The 16,238-nt window shown below is 33.7% G+C and overlaps 1 protein-coding gene and 1 long non-coding RNA gene across 5 annotated transcripts in view; one reads left to right on the top strand and one right to left on the bottom strand.

The window, feature by feature from the left end:
- Window positions 1–16,238, top strand: part of AK7 (adenylate kinase 7) — a 30,553-nt gene that overhangs the window by 9,751 nt on the left and 4,564 nt on the right. For 2 of the 4 annotated variants that reach the window (XM_039356203.1, XM_039356205.1), the window contains exons 8-17: window positions 520–610; window positions 1,248–1,325; window positions 1,559–1,585; window positions 2,665–2,814; window positions 4,141–4,269; window positions 5,264–5,411; window positions 6,332–6,460; window positions 10,484–10,552; window positions 12,252–12,449; window positions 15,199–15,419. In XM_039356203.1, the coding sequence (XP_039212137.1) occupies window positions 520–610; window positions 1,248–1,325; window positions 1,559–1,585; window positions 2,665–2,814; window positions 4,141–4,269; window positions 5,264–5,411; window positions 6,332–6,460; window positions 10,484–10,552; window positions 12,252–12,449; window positions 15,199–15,419 (1,240 nt within the window). The remainder of the gene's footprint in view (window positions 1–519; window positions 611–1,247; window positions 1,326–1,558; window positions 1,586–2,664; window positions 2,815–4,140; window positions 4,270–5,263; window positions 5,412–6,331; window positions 6,461–10,483; window positions 10,553–12,251; window positions 12,450–15,198; window positions 15,420–16,238) is intronic. The other 2 variants (XM_039356204.1, XM_039356206.1) reach the window with 1 other exon arrangement.
- The window catches only part of LOC120313857, a 33,080-nt gene that overhangs the window by 9,132 nt on the left and 7,710 nt on the right, over window positions 1–16,238 (bottom strand). The gene's annotated exons all lie outside the window — the stretch shown is intronic.

Below are 16,238 nucleotides of genomic sequence, written 5' to 3' on the forward strand. Positions count from 1 at the left end.
TACTTCACAAAAGTAAAACTTTTATGTCTTTGGTTAAGACCTAAACTTGGATGAAATGATGCAATTGATTATCTGATTTAATTATCTATGAGAAATAGTAGAGAGCCAGTCAGATACAGTGGTTAAGTTATGATATTAGAAAATTAGAGACCCTGCCTTTGGCACAAAGCCAGCTTGGAGACCTTGGGTTAGTTACTTTCTCTCAGCCTTAGGAAGGAGGCAATGGCAACCAATTGTAAGAAATCTGCAGGAACTTGTCCAGGCAGTCTCTGAAAATTGGACTCAATTGAACAGAAAAAAAAGCAATAGTTACAGAGTGCTAATAAGGAAGGGATATCTTTAATTACTTTGGGTCAACTCCCCTCCCCAACACTGCACCATTACTCTTTTAAATTTACAAACACTATTGAATCAATTTTTCAGGAGTTATGTGGAAAAAACTAAATTATTGTTCCTTTACTTTTATATATTCATTGTATACTATAATCACTGTACATTCTGTGTATCCATTCACATCAGAGTGTTGCAGAATATAGCAGATCATAGACCACGGACCAATTACTTAATTGCAGTGGATGAATCAACACAAACCCTGGGTGAAATTGTGAAGGTAAAGTAGTTGAAGAATTTTAATTTGTCAGATTTATTTTCATGGTACACAACACATTTTCAAAATCTCTGTTCTAAGTACAATTAACAAGATGTTGCAAATAGAAGACAAATGAAATATATAATAACCACAATTTATAGAGCTAAAGGGGAGAATTTGCTATTACCAGAGGAATCAGAAGGTCACACCTACCTTTTTCAATTCTCCCCTGCCTGAAATGGGTTAGAGATTAAAATAATATATTAAACCTGAAACCAAATAAGAAAGAAATGATTATTGTCCTAGGATCACAATCCTTGAAAGATGATAAATCTCTTGAATAGAGTTATGCCTGTCCAAAAAGCAGATTTACAATTTAGGGATGTCTCTGGATCACATCTCTAACGAAAAATATAGAAAGAGGTTGCTTAGGTTACAGCTTCTACAATCTGCAGCAGTTCTATATGGAATTGCAGGGGTAGCACTGAGCAAAAAAAAAAAAAAAAATGGCAGATTATGCTTTGTTTCTTAGCACCATTGATTCAATATTAAGTGTTAATATTATAGCTTTATGGCTTAAAAATAATAAACAATACTTTGCACTTTTAATGATTGGCTATTTATGGTAGATTTAAAACTTTTTTTTTTTTCCCATAAGTGCATCAGCAAAAATGTGGGCCCAGGAAAAATGCAGAAGATTCCAAGAGAAAATGCTTTCCTGAGTAAAGATTTAACGGTACTATTACCTTTCTGAATAGTTTCTGCTAGAAAGAATAATATCTAGCAATAGATCATTTGAAAAAGAGATTTGTATCGCTCCCATATTGACTTCATTTAAATAAGGCCTTAAAATGTTTAGCTAGGTTAGGTCGTGGGTTGTTGGAATGTTATTATGTCAGATGGGGTGTTCGTTGTTCTATTTTGGATATTCTTCTCATTGTATATCTATTTCAATCTTTCTTTTAATAGTTTATGTTGCCCAGAATCGTCATGGAGGTGGGTAGACTTGTAAATTTGATAAAGTTCAACTGGTTGCAGTTTCCTTCTCATGTCATATAGCAGTTTTGGGCAGAGGTTGATCAAGGTGGAAGGATTACAACTGGCATTTACAGTGAAAGAAAAAGGAGTGTACTGCCATTTAAAAATAAGTTTTGGTGTTGCTCAGGTTATCCAATGTGGTCAACCTCTCAGACTGCTAACAGAAAAGGAGTGGAGGGTGGGGGGGGGAGATCAGTTTGAGAAAATGTGAATAATCAGTTAAATGTATAAGCAACACTTTCCATCTTTTATACTGATATTCCATTTATTCATGTATTACAAATCTCAAAATTATCAATCTTGTGTCTTGATAACGGTCATGTTGATATATTGTAATGGGTTTTGTCATAGCAGGTGCAGTTCCCAGCTAACTCTAAAGGGTCTCTAGATTAGTTTTAAATTATTCAGAAGGGGGGGAAAAAATCACCAGGAGTTTCCAGGGATTTAAGATAAATTAAGAAGTTGAAAAAACAGTGTCCAAAAGCAATAGCAAACCACTTCTGTAATGTTGCCAAAAATTAAAATGAAGGTATGCATGGATATAGTTTGTAAGCCTAAGTTAGTACATCGATAACATTGTTTGTTTGAGTTACAGAGAAAATACCCCACTGTAAAATATTCATTGGGTTCAGTTGAAACTTCTTTTTAAAAATTCATATACTCTAGCTGAAATTCTGAAACCCAAATGTCAGAAGCAATTATTGTTCTTTATATTATTCACTGTTTCATCCTGCCATGAGTTTAAGAACTGCCTGTGACATCTTGCATAAGTTCCATCCTGCTCTGAAGAAAGAGACATCTGCACTTAGTAGAACTTTTATCAGTTATAGCCTGGAGAAGGCTCGTGATTTTTTTCTGATCCCCAGATTAAGATATTTATAATTCATTGAGAATTTAGAAAAGTGTTATTTCACCTTTTTTGTTATTTATTTGTATTTTAAAATTTAATTTTAATTATGAAGTATGCTACTATATTATACTATGTGGAAAGATAGTTTAGAAATACAGCTAATAACAGTTTCTTGCACTTCCTTCAGCAAACATACTTGGATGAATTGTTTGTGAATCTACGAATGGAAGCTGTATTCTTGAAAGAGAACTTCAACATAAGATGGGTTGCTCAAGGAGGGATAGTAGATAATATCGAACAAGTTGTCAATGAGTATAAACTAACTCGCGGATTATTGGTAATAATAATGGAAATATATACTTACAATGAATGAGTGAATTGTGAACTATTATTTTCTGTACAATTTAGAGAAAACATGTATTTATATATCAGTTTGGAAACAGCCAAAGTCAATCAGCAGAAACTTGCCAACATTTAAAGCCATCTGCAAAAGAAACTTAATGACATTTGAAACTGCTGACCTTGTAGACAAAAAAAAAAAAAAAAAAAAAAAAAGAGTAGACTGGAACTATTACTATCATAGAGCAAATTGTGTTTGTCCAGACAAAGTATGAGCCTAAAGGCTTACATTCAAATCCAACTTCACACATGAGAGGTTCCTTACCACCTAAACATGTTTAATTCAAGAATATTGTGTGAATCAATTGTGTAGGCCCTCTATGGATTAACTGGTCCATTGAAGATCACCGTTTCTTGTAATTTGTGTGACCAACCTCTAATATTTACACCATTTTGTTCAATGGTCCAGCCCTTATAAATAGTTTCTTGGCCCTTCCTCTCTCCCAGCTATAAACTGAGTGTGACATATACATGTCTCAAAAATTATATAAATATGGGAAATCATGGCTGCATTGTCTATTATAATTGCCTTTTAAAAATATTTCTTTTAATCCACGGTCTTGATTTAAATTGTGAAGAATGTACTTAAACACTTCCTATTCCCTTTTTATGCAGATGGGAATGCCCTTTGTCCCTATCTTCTATTAAGTAAAATTCTGTTTTGTGTAAACTTTGATCCTATAGTATGTTTTTTTTATTAAAAAGTTTTATAAAAATTATAATATAAACCAAAATCAATCTATAGTATGGTTTTCCAACTATATCTGAGACAGGATTTTATTTATCAACAGAAATTGAGTGGGACCTCATCCAGTGGGGGGTAGGACTTGCTGCAGTTTTCTTCTTCTTTTTAACCATGAAAAGCCTTTTCTAAGGCTAGCACTGTACCTTCTTGTGTTTTCTATGCCCAGTGGGAACACTACATTATTTCCAGCAATTATCAGCAATCATGAAAGTCCTCCAAGGGCTACAAAAGTAGAGCTTGGCATACATGTGGTCCTTGGGCAAAAGTCGCTGAATTATACTATATCCTATGCTATCTTACAGCCATGGATGGACTAAATCAGTATGGGTAGTTATGAAGTATTCAGTGTTTTGCCAACCAATCTGCTATGATGGAGACAAGCCTATAATTGCACCCACAAAGAATTTTTCTAAACCATATCCTTCAGCCTTTAGAACCTGAGTAAAGATAATATATTTTTTTCATTTTAATTTTGGTCATGGTGCATGAAGAATTATTAATATACCCGTTTCCTTTTAGCCAGTTAAAATTTGCATACTTGGTCCTCCTGGAGTAGGGAAAACTTCAATTGCAGAAGAGCTATGCAAATATTACAAAGTGCATCACATTAAAATAAAGGAAGTGATCACTAAAGCCATAGAAAATCTGGTAAGTAGATCACTGATGTTGTGAGCTGTTATAAAAGATTATAAAAGTATGAGTAGAATTAAAAATAAGCCATACAATAATAGATTTAAGAATAAAAATGTCCTGCATTGTATGTTATCAGATTATGCATTTTATCTTTTCAGTCATGTCTGAAATAATTCATTTTGCATTCAAAACATGTACTTTATAACTTAGGTTCGTTCCATTCTCTGCTTCAAAATATTTCAATAGAAAAACTGGAACATGTATAGTTCTACTGTTAAATATTGTATTTCAGTATGGGTAGACTTCTGTGTATATTTCTCTTAAATATTTCTTTAAATTTAACATAGAAGTTTAAACTTAAAAAATCAGTTTAAAGTTTATTGGCACAATTTGTACAAAGTCTAAATCAACTGCATGATCATGGACTAAGGGCAATACAAACATGACAATTGATTTCCAGTTCAGGATGCAAAACCAAGCAGGGAATAGGAATTCAAAGTTTCTTTGATAATGTCAAGTTTCTAATGAAGATTTAGCTTTGCAGCATGATATACTGAATGAAAAGAAAAATATTTACTTGCTAAGCTTGTAGATTATTATAATTATTAATTACATCAAGGATGTCAAATCTAAAATTTGTCCAGTCTGCAAATCTTAGGAATAATAAATAATGAAGTTCAGGATAATTGATCATGAAGATCAGATATTCTTAATGACATATTTAGTGGTAAATTATTGAACAATTTGTTTCCACATAGATGCATTGAAAGACAACATACCACAGTGCATTATGATGATGGAGAAGAGACAAACTGAAATATTTTTCAGAAGGATATGTCTTTTTAAAAGCAAAATTTATTTAATACTTCTTACAATGTCTACTTTCTTGCAACCTTCACTCAAATATATCATAGACTGTAGAACAAACAGGGCAACATTGTTTTAATTTTTCTACAGCTGAACCAAAATTTAGTCCAAATTTTCTTGGCATTTTATTTTAACTCCTCAGGAGAAAATAGTTGCTCCTCGAGAGGGAACAGAGTCTGTGGATGAAGGGGAGGAAGATGAGGAAGAGGAGGAAGAAGAACAAGGAGATAATGTAGAAGAAGCACAGGAAATGTTAGATGCAGTTAAAGAAAACATGGAGCAAAATTCGGGTAAATGAAAAATTAGCAAAAATTTCCTTTTCGAAAGTAAATGCAGTGGTTTGCTTATAGTGCTTCTTCCACTTAGTTGGATTGGATTCACAAAAATATGGAACTATAACTGGTTTTATTGATTTTGTGTAAACATATTTTTTGGCTTGCAAATCATAATTTCAATATTTTCTAATCTCAACCATTTGTGGTTGATTCTATTTGCCATGCCATTAGATGATACAGTACATGAATCCAGTCATCATCTCCCAGCTTCATCAGTCTCATTTAGATTACTGTTAACACTTCAGAGGAAAATCAGACACAAGCATGAGATGAAATATGAATAAGAAATGATGAGAAGGAAAGAAATGATAGAAGTAATTGAAATAATATTGTTGTAAAGGACAAGCCACCAGATCTTGGCTACTGATAGCCTACATTCACACAATAGGCTGAATTGCAGGCATCTGTTAGAAGCTATGAAGACATAGAATGTGGCATGCACCATAACTTGCCCCTCCCTATTTATTTATTTGTTTGTTTGTTTGACTTGTAAAGCTGCCCATCCTAAGAAGCAGAACTCTGGGTAGAGTCACAATAGCAATAAAAGCCAAACAATAAAAAAAACCTTGACACCCAGCCTTCTCCTCCAGTGTAACTTCCCCAGCAAATGCTTATTAGCTAGCTATAAATCCATCCCATTGACTGGTTTGTGTAACAAACTGAGTCACAAACTAGCAAACCATGTTTTAGTGCAGCTTGTGAATTGCCAATCTTTGCAGTTTGTTTAGTGATCAGTTTAACTGAGCTAATTCAGCAAGCTATAAGTATGTAATTCTAATACACTGCAGGTGTATTAAGTATGTGTCCAGACAATAGTAATTTCAGTTTTGACCACTCAACTCTGCCTCAACTAATACTTCTCCCATTACAATTAGGTCGTCTAGATGATCACTATGTGATTCGGTTCATGAAGGAAATGCTAATGTCTATGCCTTGTAAAAACCAAGGATATATTTTGGATGGGTTTCCAAAAGTCTATGACCTGGCAAAAGATCTATTTAACAGTAAGTATTTGTAGATTGCTCTGTTAGATGTTAATGTACATTGCATTGCATTATAGCTACTTACTTGTGGCTAATTTCACAATAACAGATTTCTCATAACTTGTAAATTATGCTGAAATAAAGTATTCATCTTATAGCACCCATGTTCTAGTCACAATCAGCATTACTTTGGGTAGCTAACAGGCCCAGAACATGGCATATGATAAGAAAAGCTACTGCTGAGAAATTCTAAATGGTAATCTATTCTGCACAGAGGGCAACATCCAACAGTTTTACCCTATTTTCAGTTGAAAATATTAGCATGCACTTATCATAATATATAGTAACTCTCTATGCATAAATGTATTTGTTTATAGTCTGTATATGTATCTTTCTTCATCTATATAAAATGTAAGTGTTCGTTTGTTCAAAATCTTAAATCTCCGAAAGGTCTTCACCAATTGCTTTGAAATTTTGACACAACGTTGCATTTGAATACGCGTGTGTTTTTATATACCTATATTATATAGATGTCACACCTGTGACAGGTAAAACATGTTTTTTTGAAAAACAGCACCATCTGTTGGACGTAAAAGCAACACACACTACGATTTCAGACAATCTCTATATCTGCACAGACAATGGAACAATAAAAAATATTATATACCCACAAGCATTGTGAAATTAAACATATTACAAACGTGTGCTTTCTCTTTTCTTTCTTTTCCATTTAACCAGACTGAGCCACAGCAACGCGTGGCTGGGTACAGCTAGTATAGAATAAATAATAATACATTCAGATTTACAGCTACTATTATTGGCCATGCAGGTACAAAGATAGCCAGGGAAATGATTGAAGCCTGGGAAACGGGTCCCTTGTCAATAAACAGGACTGCTGATTGACCATCAGCTTATCAGGTATTTAGGAGTTGAGGACTTGGCAGCACAAGGAAACAACAGCCAATTGCCAGCCATCAACACAACAATCAACCAATAGGAAGGCAACATATAATACAACACATAGAATAGCCCCAAACATATATTCCCTGAGGATAGGCTCCAGCATGAGTCTGAAAACTCGGAAGAGTAATCCTCTGGTCCTGGTAACCAACCCAGATTGGATCTTGCAATAAATAGTAATTTCATGAGGCTGATGAAATAGGCAGAAATTTGTGTTTCTCAGCTCAGTTCATATCTTTTCCATTGTAGCTGCAGGAGATCTAATGATAGATATATTGTTTAACACAGTTTTGGAAACAGTTTGTTCTGAGCAAAAAATTTCAGAGTGCTGAGATCCATATGGATTGGCTCTGTTCCACTGCAAAATTAATCTCTTCACCTTACTTAATGGGGAAAGAAGCTACCCAAAATTCAAAGAACTTAACCCCTAATTTAGAGCTGGGCAACCATTTGTAACCGCTACCCATCAAATTTCAGAAGTACAAGAAGATTACATAATCAGTTTTGGTGGTAAAATGTTGAATTTAATTAGTATTTAGCATTCATTTGGGGACTGTGATTCTACTTTTGGGGGAGAAAGATGGGAAGAGGCTGTGTCTAAGAGTCTTCTCTTTCACATCCATATTTTAAGGTCTACAAAAAATGGGCCAATAACAGTTTAATCAGGGTATAGACTATATCAAGAACCATACAACTCTCCTATAGCAGTATTTAACTATTTAATGCTTAGGAATTATAGCAATCTAAAAGGAAAATGGAATACCTCCAAGGAATTTAGAAAGCAGTCATGTCTAACATAGGCAATAGTGGATTTCCATTTACATCCTTTATGTAATAGTCAGTTACATAAGGACTCAGAGGATGGTTTTATAAACAGTTATTTGCCAACCCTTTAGTTATGTATGGGGAATAAATTCATTCTGAATTGCAAATAGTTCATTTGTTGAAATTCTTGTAATATTGTCCCTTTCATCTTAGTAAATCTTGTCAAATTTTTGACTGGAATACTTTCAGTTAAGTCAATTGCCAAGAGCTTGACATAAAGAGTTAAATATACTCAGACCTTTCAATGATCCTCCTTTGGTGACTGCCCTATTTAGTGACTGTTCAAAGTTATGACACTACTGAAAAAATAACTTTATGACCAGTTCTTGAACTTAACAACCAGAGCAGCATCCTGAAGATATGTGATCGAGATTTGAGTTCCATGCAACTGGCAGCTGTTTACAACAATTGCAGTATCCTGTGGTCACGATTACTATTGGTGTGTGTCACAGCTGGTTTCTGACAAGCAACAGAGAAGCTGACAGTAAAATCAGGCAGTAGAAAGCAGGATGCCATGAGCCATGAAAGCCAGCTGGTTGACTTTGGGCCAGTTACTCTCTCTCAGCCCAACCCAGCTCACACGGCTGTTGTTATATGGAAAGTAAGAGGAAGGTGTATTGGACACGTTCACCACTTTGAGTTATTTGTAAAAATAATAAAGGTGGGATATAGATAAATAAATAAAAGTATAAATTAAAAATAGCAAGTTGTAGTCATGTGATATCCCACTTAATGACTGCAGGTGAATCACTTAGCGACTGGGGTAGAAATGAGGTCATAAGTGTGTCATGGTCATGTGAAGTCTCGCTTAACCCTGGAGCTATTGATCCCAATTTTGGTCGTTAAGCTAGGACCTCTCACCTTTATCAGCATCACTGGGGCACATCTTTGTAAAAATAAACTATACTGTATTTCACACAAATATTATGCTCTTGTGACCTGCAAACTGGGACATAGGAAAGCCTTTGGTACAGAAATCATGCATTCAAAGAAATGTAATTTCTTGCTTCACTGTTAAACTATGTAGCAGTATTAAAAATGAAGAAATGTAGAACATTTACATTTAGGAATGCCAAGATGGTATATATTTTTTTCTTCCTAGTGTTTTTCTGCAAGTGTATGATCTGCTGTTTTGGGATCAGCCTAGTATTGATCCATTTGATTGCAACAAGAATTAACTCACCTATTTGTCTTCAGAGCCCAAAGTAGGCTAAGAGAAACTGACCAGTCAGCTTTCAGCTAAATGCTGAGTTTGCTTGTTTTGGCTTAGCACAGAGATGTCCAACCCGTAGCCCAAGGGTTGCATGTGGCCTGGACAGCTAGTAATGTGGCCCCACAAGCTCATAAACCATTAGTATGTGATTTATATATATTAATTATATTGTACATTTTATATACAATAAAATATTATATATTTTGTATTCCTCTTCATTCAATGCAGCTCAGGCAAACCAAAAGGTTGGGTTGGACACCCATGGCGTAGCATGTTGTATGAATCCCATCACATGGTTTATGGCATACATGTTTCATGAATACAGCCCGGCTTTTTCATAAGCTGTGGTTAAGGAATCTATGGATTGATATGTTGGGGAACTCAGCCATAGAAATGGAATACTGTATGTATTTAGTCAAAATATGATACACAATCGGTTATCAAGACAATTTGTCTCCTGTTTTTTTTCACAGCCTAATATTTAATGTCAAACCTATTGAAATGCTAGGTGAAAACATTTTTCTAACCATACAGTATGGTTATGTAATTGTGAGAACCCATAGCCTCATACAGTTTTTCATCCTATCATTTCCATGCAACATCTGCCTCCCCTTTTAATTTTTGAGGCTGATAATGGGATGGAATTAGATCAATGATAACTGGTCAACTAAGACCCTAATTTTATGTATCTATAAATGAATTATACTGTATCAGAAATGCAAAAAATTAAACAAATACAGTATGGAAATAAAAACAGAAAAATGTCTTTCCTGCCTTCTAATGACTGTCTTAATTTTTTCAGCCTAGATACAGAAGGCCTAGAAAGATTGTATACATAACGTTATAACATGATTATCTACAAAAATGAAATGGAGAGAAGCAGGAGTAAGAGGAAGACTGGAGAATATATAACATGGCAGCTTAAGAGCTAGGGCAATAATTATATTTGGATTAAGCCTAAATATACTTATTAATACTAGACAATTGCAAACTGCAAGATACTAGTTGTTATTAGAACCTTGTTAATGTATTTCTTTTTAAATTAGTTGAAGAGGAGGAGGAGGAAGATGATATGAGAGGCAAAATGCATCGCTATGACAAATTAATAACTCCTGGTAAGTTTACTTGAAATATTTATTTCAATTCTATATATTTAAACCCAAATCTTTTGTAGTCATATGGACATTGAGAAAATGTGGATAGTTCCATAATAAAAATGTAAGTCATACTGTTCTCTGCCTTTAATTTTCCCACATTCTCTTCTGTTAACCCATATTTTTCATCTATGGCATTTATGGTGTGAGAGCTTAGCTGAAGATACAAATATTTGAGGAAAAGGAAGTTTTGATTTCCCCCATTCATAGTTTACACCAGTATATCTTGCTAGTCAGTTCCGCAAAAAATAATTGCAAGCTTAATGATTTCATTCCCCCAAATCCCAATATTTTAAACATTGATCAGTATAAAAAATTGGTGAGAAATAGAAGTATCAAGCCAGTACAGTTCTGTATCTACTATTCATTGAAAAATTGTCCAACAACATAAGGGGGTATGAAAACCAGATTGGAAATAGAGTAAAAATGTCTAAGAAGCTACGTCACACTCCAAAGTCTAATCACAGAATTGCTAACTGGACATTGATAAATTTAAAATTGTTCAAATGAAAGGGTCAAAATATTTCTTCAATAGTCTTAAATGCCTCTACCTTCAATACAATCGGGACAATACCTATCCTAAAAAAGACATTGGCAATCAAACTTAAAACTCAATATTGGCCAATTTCAGTAACCAGTGGCCAACAGCTATGGAATATATAAAATACTAAAATCAAATAACTTGGTTAAACACTTTTTAAATTCATGATTAGCTTACTGTATAACTGTCAAGTCATTTCCTTAGCAGGAGAATGGATTTCTAATAAACTTGAAGGCCAGAAAATGCTGAACATTCAGTGGAGAATAAAATGAAGGAGGATATGGCTGTTTGAAATTAAAATAGTTGTTTATGCTGCAACATTGTGGCTGAAATTATTAAAACGTGTGAATGGTTTGCATATTCAGTAAATACAATAGTAATTTATTAAAACTATCATAAATTATTAATTATAATTAATAATTCAACTGTAAATAATCTTTATTTTCAGACAGATAAAAAGGATTATATATCTAATGATAAATAAATAACAAAGAGTTTTGACTGATCAACTTCATATAATGGTTAGTTATCTATATTTGAATCCAGCCAGCATGGTTTGTAAAACATACTTTGTAGATTATCATGTGTGATTCTAGCTAACTCTGGATCCTTCAACACACTCAGCATCATCTGCAACAAACTACAATGATGCCAAGTAACAGACACACAATGATGTCATCATGCAACTGTCCATTATATAATTGTGTCCTGAAGTATGTATAGTATTTAAGTGATGAAATACTATTTCCTGTCACCCTATTAATGCTATGTAACAAACTATGACTGAGCAAATTATATCTTGAATAGCACAATATGTGAATTCAATCTTTCAGAAATGATTTATTCACTTTGATATTTTGTCGATGAATATATAAGATATTTTGAATGTAAATTTAATTATGTAAAGTAGGACGTCTGCTTGGTGGTTTCAAATCAATTTTGCCTCCATGTAAGCCATATTTCAGCAATCTTGTAATCTTTATATACATTTCTGTATTCTTTTAAACAAGATCTCAATACTACTAATTCATCATTATTCACAGAAAAGCAATTCAAAAGATAAACTAAGCAAGGCACTCTAATACCATTGTAATATCGGAAATGTATTTTACTTTGTAGACTATGTTGTTTCTTTGAATGCTTCTGATGAATTCTTGAAAAACCGAATCATGAATCTTCCTGAAAGCATTGTTGCTGGAACACATTACGCCCAGGATCGATACTTAAGATCCCTCAGTCTTTTTAGGGATTTAAACACTGAGGATGAAACAGTTCTCAACTATTTTGATGAAATAGAAATACATCCACAATATATTGGTATGATATAAAATACATTTAATTCCTTCATTCCATTTCATCTACTATTATGATATTTTGTGTCATTTTCATGTACTATTAATTTGTAAATTTAGATAACAAATAATTAAAAAATTACAACATGCACAGTATTATACATCAAATCTTGTTAACTTGAGCCAACTTGAAAATAGCAAATGAAGGGAAACAAGAAAATAGCTTAATTATTTTAATTATGCCTTCTGGTCTCAATTTCCCATACCGAGCCAATTTTCTCAACATGTGAAAAGGAAGTCATAAAAGAGAATTAAAATATAGAAAGGGATTATTGCCCTGCACAGTCAGTTTAATGTAACCTCAGCTGCATTGTGAGGTAATTAAGGAAACCAACACTTCTACAAAATCCAGACAGCATTTGTTTCACCACAACAATAATCACTAAATTATAAAAATAAAACTAGCATCAGATCAAATGATATGCTATTACTAGCAATGAGATAAATTTGGGTGACTTTTTTCATATGGAAGGCCACATTGATGATTGGAGAAGTGTTTAGTTATGACTGAGGAAACCAGCAAAAGATGAGGTAACAGTGGGAATAGGTTCCAGACTGGCAGAACTACATCTACTTTAGACCCTACCTGTTCATACATTTTTCCACAAGACATATTCTTTTTTCACATGTGAACCTATTCACACTTGTCAAGTGAATCTCTGAGCTGCCTTTGGAGAATCTTTTCACAAAATCAGGTACAGTTCAGATAGTCTTTCTAAATTATCTAATTATATGCTGCTAAACACTTTATTCAGATATATGGCAGTTGATTAAGTTATAGTTACCCTTATTTCTTTTACTATAGGTAGTCCTCAACTTATAACAAATTTTCCATTACTAAGCAAGGCAGCTGTTAAATGAGTTTTGCTCCATTTTATAATCTTTCTTGTCACAGTTGTTAAGTGAATCTGTTAGTAACACAATTGTTAAGTGAATCTGGTTTTCTCGTTGTTTTTGCTTGCTAGGTCACAAAAGCTGATCACATGACCATGGGGATGCTGCAGCAGTCATGTGAAACATGTTCATAACTCACTTTTTTCAGTGGCATTGCAACTTCGAATGGTCACTAAACAAATGGCTTTAAGTCAAGGACTACCTATATTAAAAGACTATTTGTTTATTGGTAAAAGTGGTAGACCAGAGAAGAGTAGGCCTGATTCAAGTCCCTCCTCAATTATGCAGTCTCAATGTGTGGTACAAATAAGTGTCTCAGCCCAAACTACCTCTTATCAGTGGATAGTGGGAATCCTTGCTGGTAAACTGCTTCCAAGGGTTCCTCAGTTACTGATGTTTATGATAGGATGCCACCAATCAAGATGGACCTCCTGATGCATCTTAATTGTCCATCCTGAATTCTTTAATGCTCAGTCAAGGCTTTCCCATATTAACCTACTATAGGAAAAAGAGAAAACATGTAACTCAAAACACAGAACGACATGTTGCATGTGGCAAAGGTTTTAATGAGAAATTCCACTATTAAACCAAATCTATAGAAACAAAAAATGGAATATGCTTACTTAGACTTTGGTTCTCTCTGAATTTGGTTGGGTTTTTTTGCAGACATTTCTTTACCCAATTAGGTAATATTGTTAGTTAATTACATGTGTTTGTTTACATCTGTATGCTGACCATTTACAATTTCCTTTATTGAGAAAAATTGATTATAGGAAAAAAAAGTTTCTTTCTCTGTCACAAACACAGGATTCCAAATAAAAACAATAGTTAGCTTATGTAAAATTGTTATTGAATAGAATCCTGAATTCCAGCACATGCTATAAAGAAGTATGGAGTGGCCTTGAAAAAGGAATTTAGTAGCCATTAAGTGAATGCCACCTTAGCCTTGGAAGGGAGGATGGAGTAAAAAAAAATTCAAGATTATTCACCTGGATTAGGGCAAGAGAGAATTTCTGTTCAGGCTTTCAAGATTGTTTTAATTAATAATTAATACATTGATAAATAAATTAATAACTTTACTGATAGAATTCCAATAGTTCTTCTGATATCTGTTTCCTGGCCTGGTCAATCTCGAAAGAAAAGTACCTATTCAGAATTTATTGGAGAGGATAGTTGGAAAAAGATTGTGTGTGTCTTCTGCTTGAGTGTTGTTAGGCAGGATCCTTTCCTCATTTCTTTTTCTCCTCAGAACTGTACATACCAAAATCAATTGATCACATTATTTCACAAGATAGTTATTATGGAAGAAAATTAGAGAAAGAATTATATATGTTGCCTAGAGGTCCTGGAGGAAAGATGTGATATAAATATGATGAGCAAATGAATTAAGTGACAGCTTAAATTTAAAGCTATCATAGTAGAATTTTCACAATTTTATATTTTCTTGTTGTTATGGATAACAGTTATAGAACCATAGATGTTTCATGTCTACATTTTTAAACTGTTTTAATGAATAGTTTTGTACATTTGACAAATTTTATTACTTTTGCTTCAAACATGCATTATTCTGGCTTGTATTATACAAAAATATACGGCCCCCTCAAATATCACAACACTATACATTTGCCTATATTAATTAATTATATTAATTAATTAATTAATATTGCTTTGGTGCCATTCATTTGGCACAATTTTTGCTCAATTTGCAAGGAGGCATTTTTAATAGTGAAAGAACTGGGTTGTTTATAAAAACTAAAAAGTAATAACACAATCTAATTTTATGTCACAATTTTTTTCTATCCTGCCTTCACACTTGAAAGATGTTTCAAAATTTGAGGGCCTGGAAAACAGAGTTATAACAAAAGAAATAATCAAAAACATTGGTGAACCTAGAAATTATGGTATGACGGAAGAAGAAAAGGAAGAATTTGAACGGAAACTAGCAGAAGAACGGCTTGCTAGAGAAGCGAAAGAAAAGGCTGACTTGGAGAAACAGGAGTTGGAAGAAAGGGCCCAAAAAATAGCAAATTGGGAAGAATGGGTAAGTTAATCCTAAATATAAAAAAAGCATATTTACAGATTTCTTACCAAAGGAGAAGAGACAAAAAATCTGTTTCAAAAAGCAGTATACAGATAGTCCTTGACTTACAAGAGTCAAAATTATGACACTGAAAAAAAATACTTATGAACATTTTTAACACTTATGACAGGGGTGTCAAATTGCTGGCCCGTGGGCCGGATGCGTCATGCTGAAACCGCGCCCACCCCATTGCCGGCAATGGAAAAAAAGTTGCGATATGTCGCGACACGTCACGTGACGCTGCAAGTTTGACACCCCTGACTTATGACCATTGCAGTATCTCCCTGGTCACGTGATCAAGATTCAGATGCTTGGCAACTGGTTCATATTTATGATATTTTGTGACCTTCTGGCAGGCAAAGACAATGGGAAAGTCAGATTCACTTAACAACCGTGTTACTAACTTAACAACTGCAATTATTCATTTAACAATTGTGTCGTAAAAGTTTTTCATCCCCCACTCTCTTGTATCTCCTATATCCCATTTACCTCCTATATATCTTAACACCAAATAACCAACCAGCACTTTAGATCCTTGCTCAGCATTCTGTTCAACCACCATTACATAACTGAAGAAGTTATGCTATTTTATATTAAAATAAACTGTTGAGAATAATTCTGATAACTATTCTTTAGAAACTGAGAATAATAGAATGTTTAAGCCTCACTGGAAAGCTTTTGTAACAAAAATAGTGTTGAGAAATCCAGCATTTGTCTACAAGCATGCTAGAAACAGAAAGCTTAAACGAGATGTGATTTTGCTCTTTGTATTAATTATTG

This window comes from Crotalus tigris, unplaced genomic scaffold, assembly GCF_016545835.1.
Source record: "Crotalus tigris isolate CLP2741 ecotype Arizona unplaced genomic scaffold, ASM1654583v1 scf7180000018806.1695572, whole genome shotgun sequence".
Lineage (NCBI taxonomy): Eukaryota > Metazoa > Chordata > Lepidosauria > Squamata > Viperidae > Crotalus > Crotalus tigris.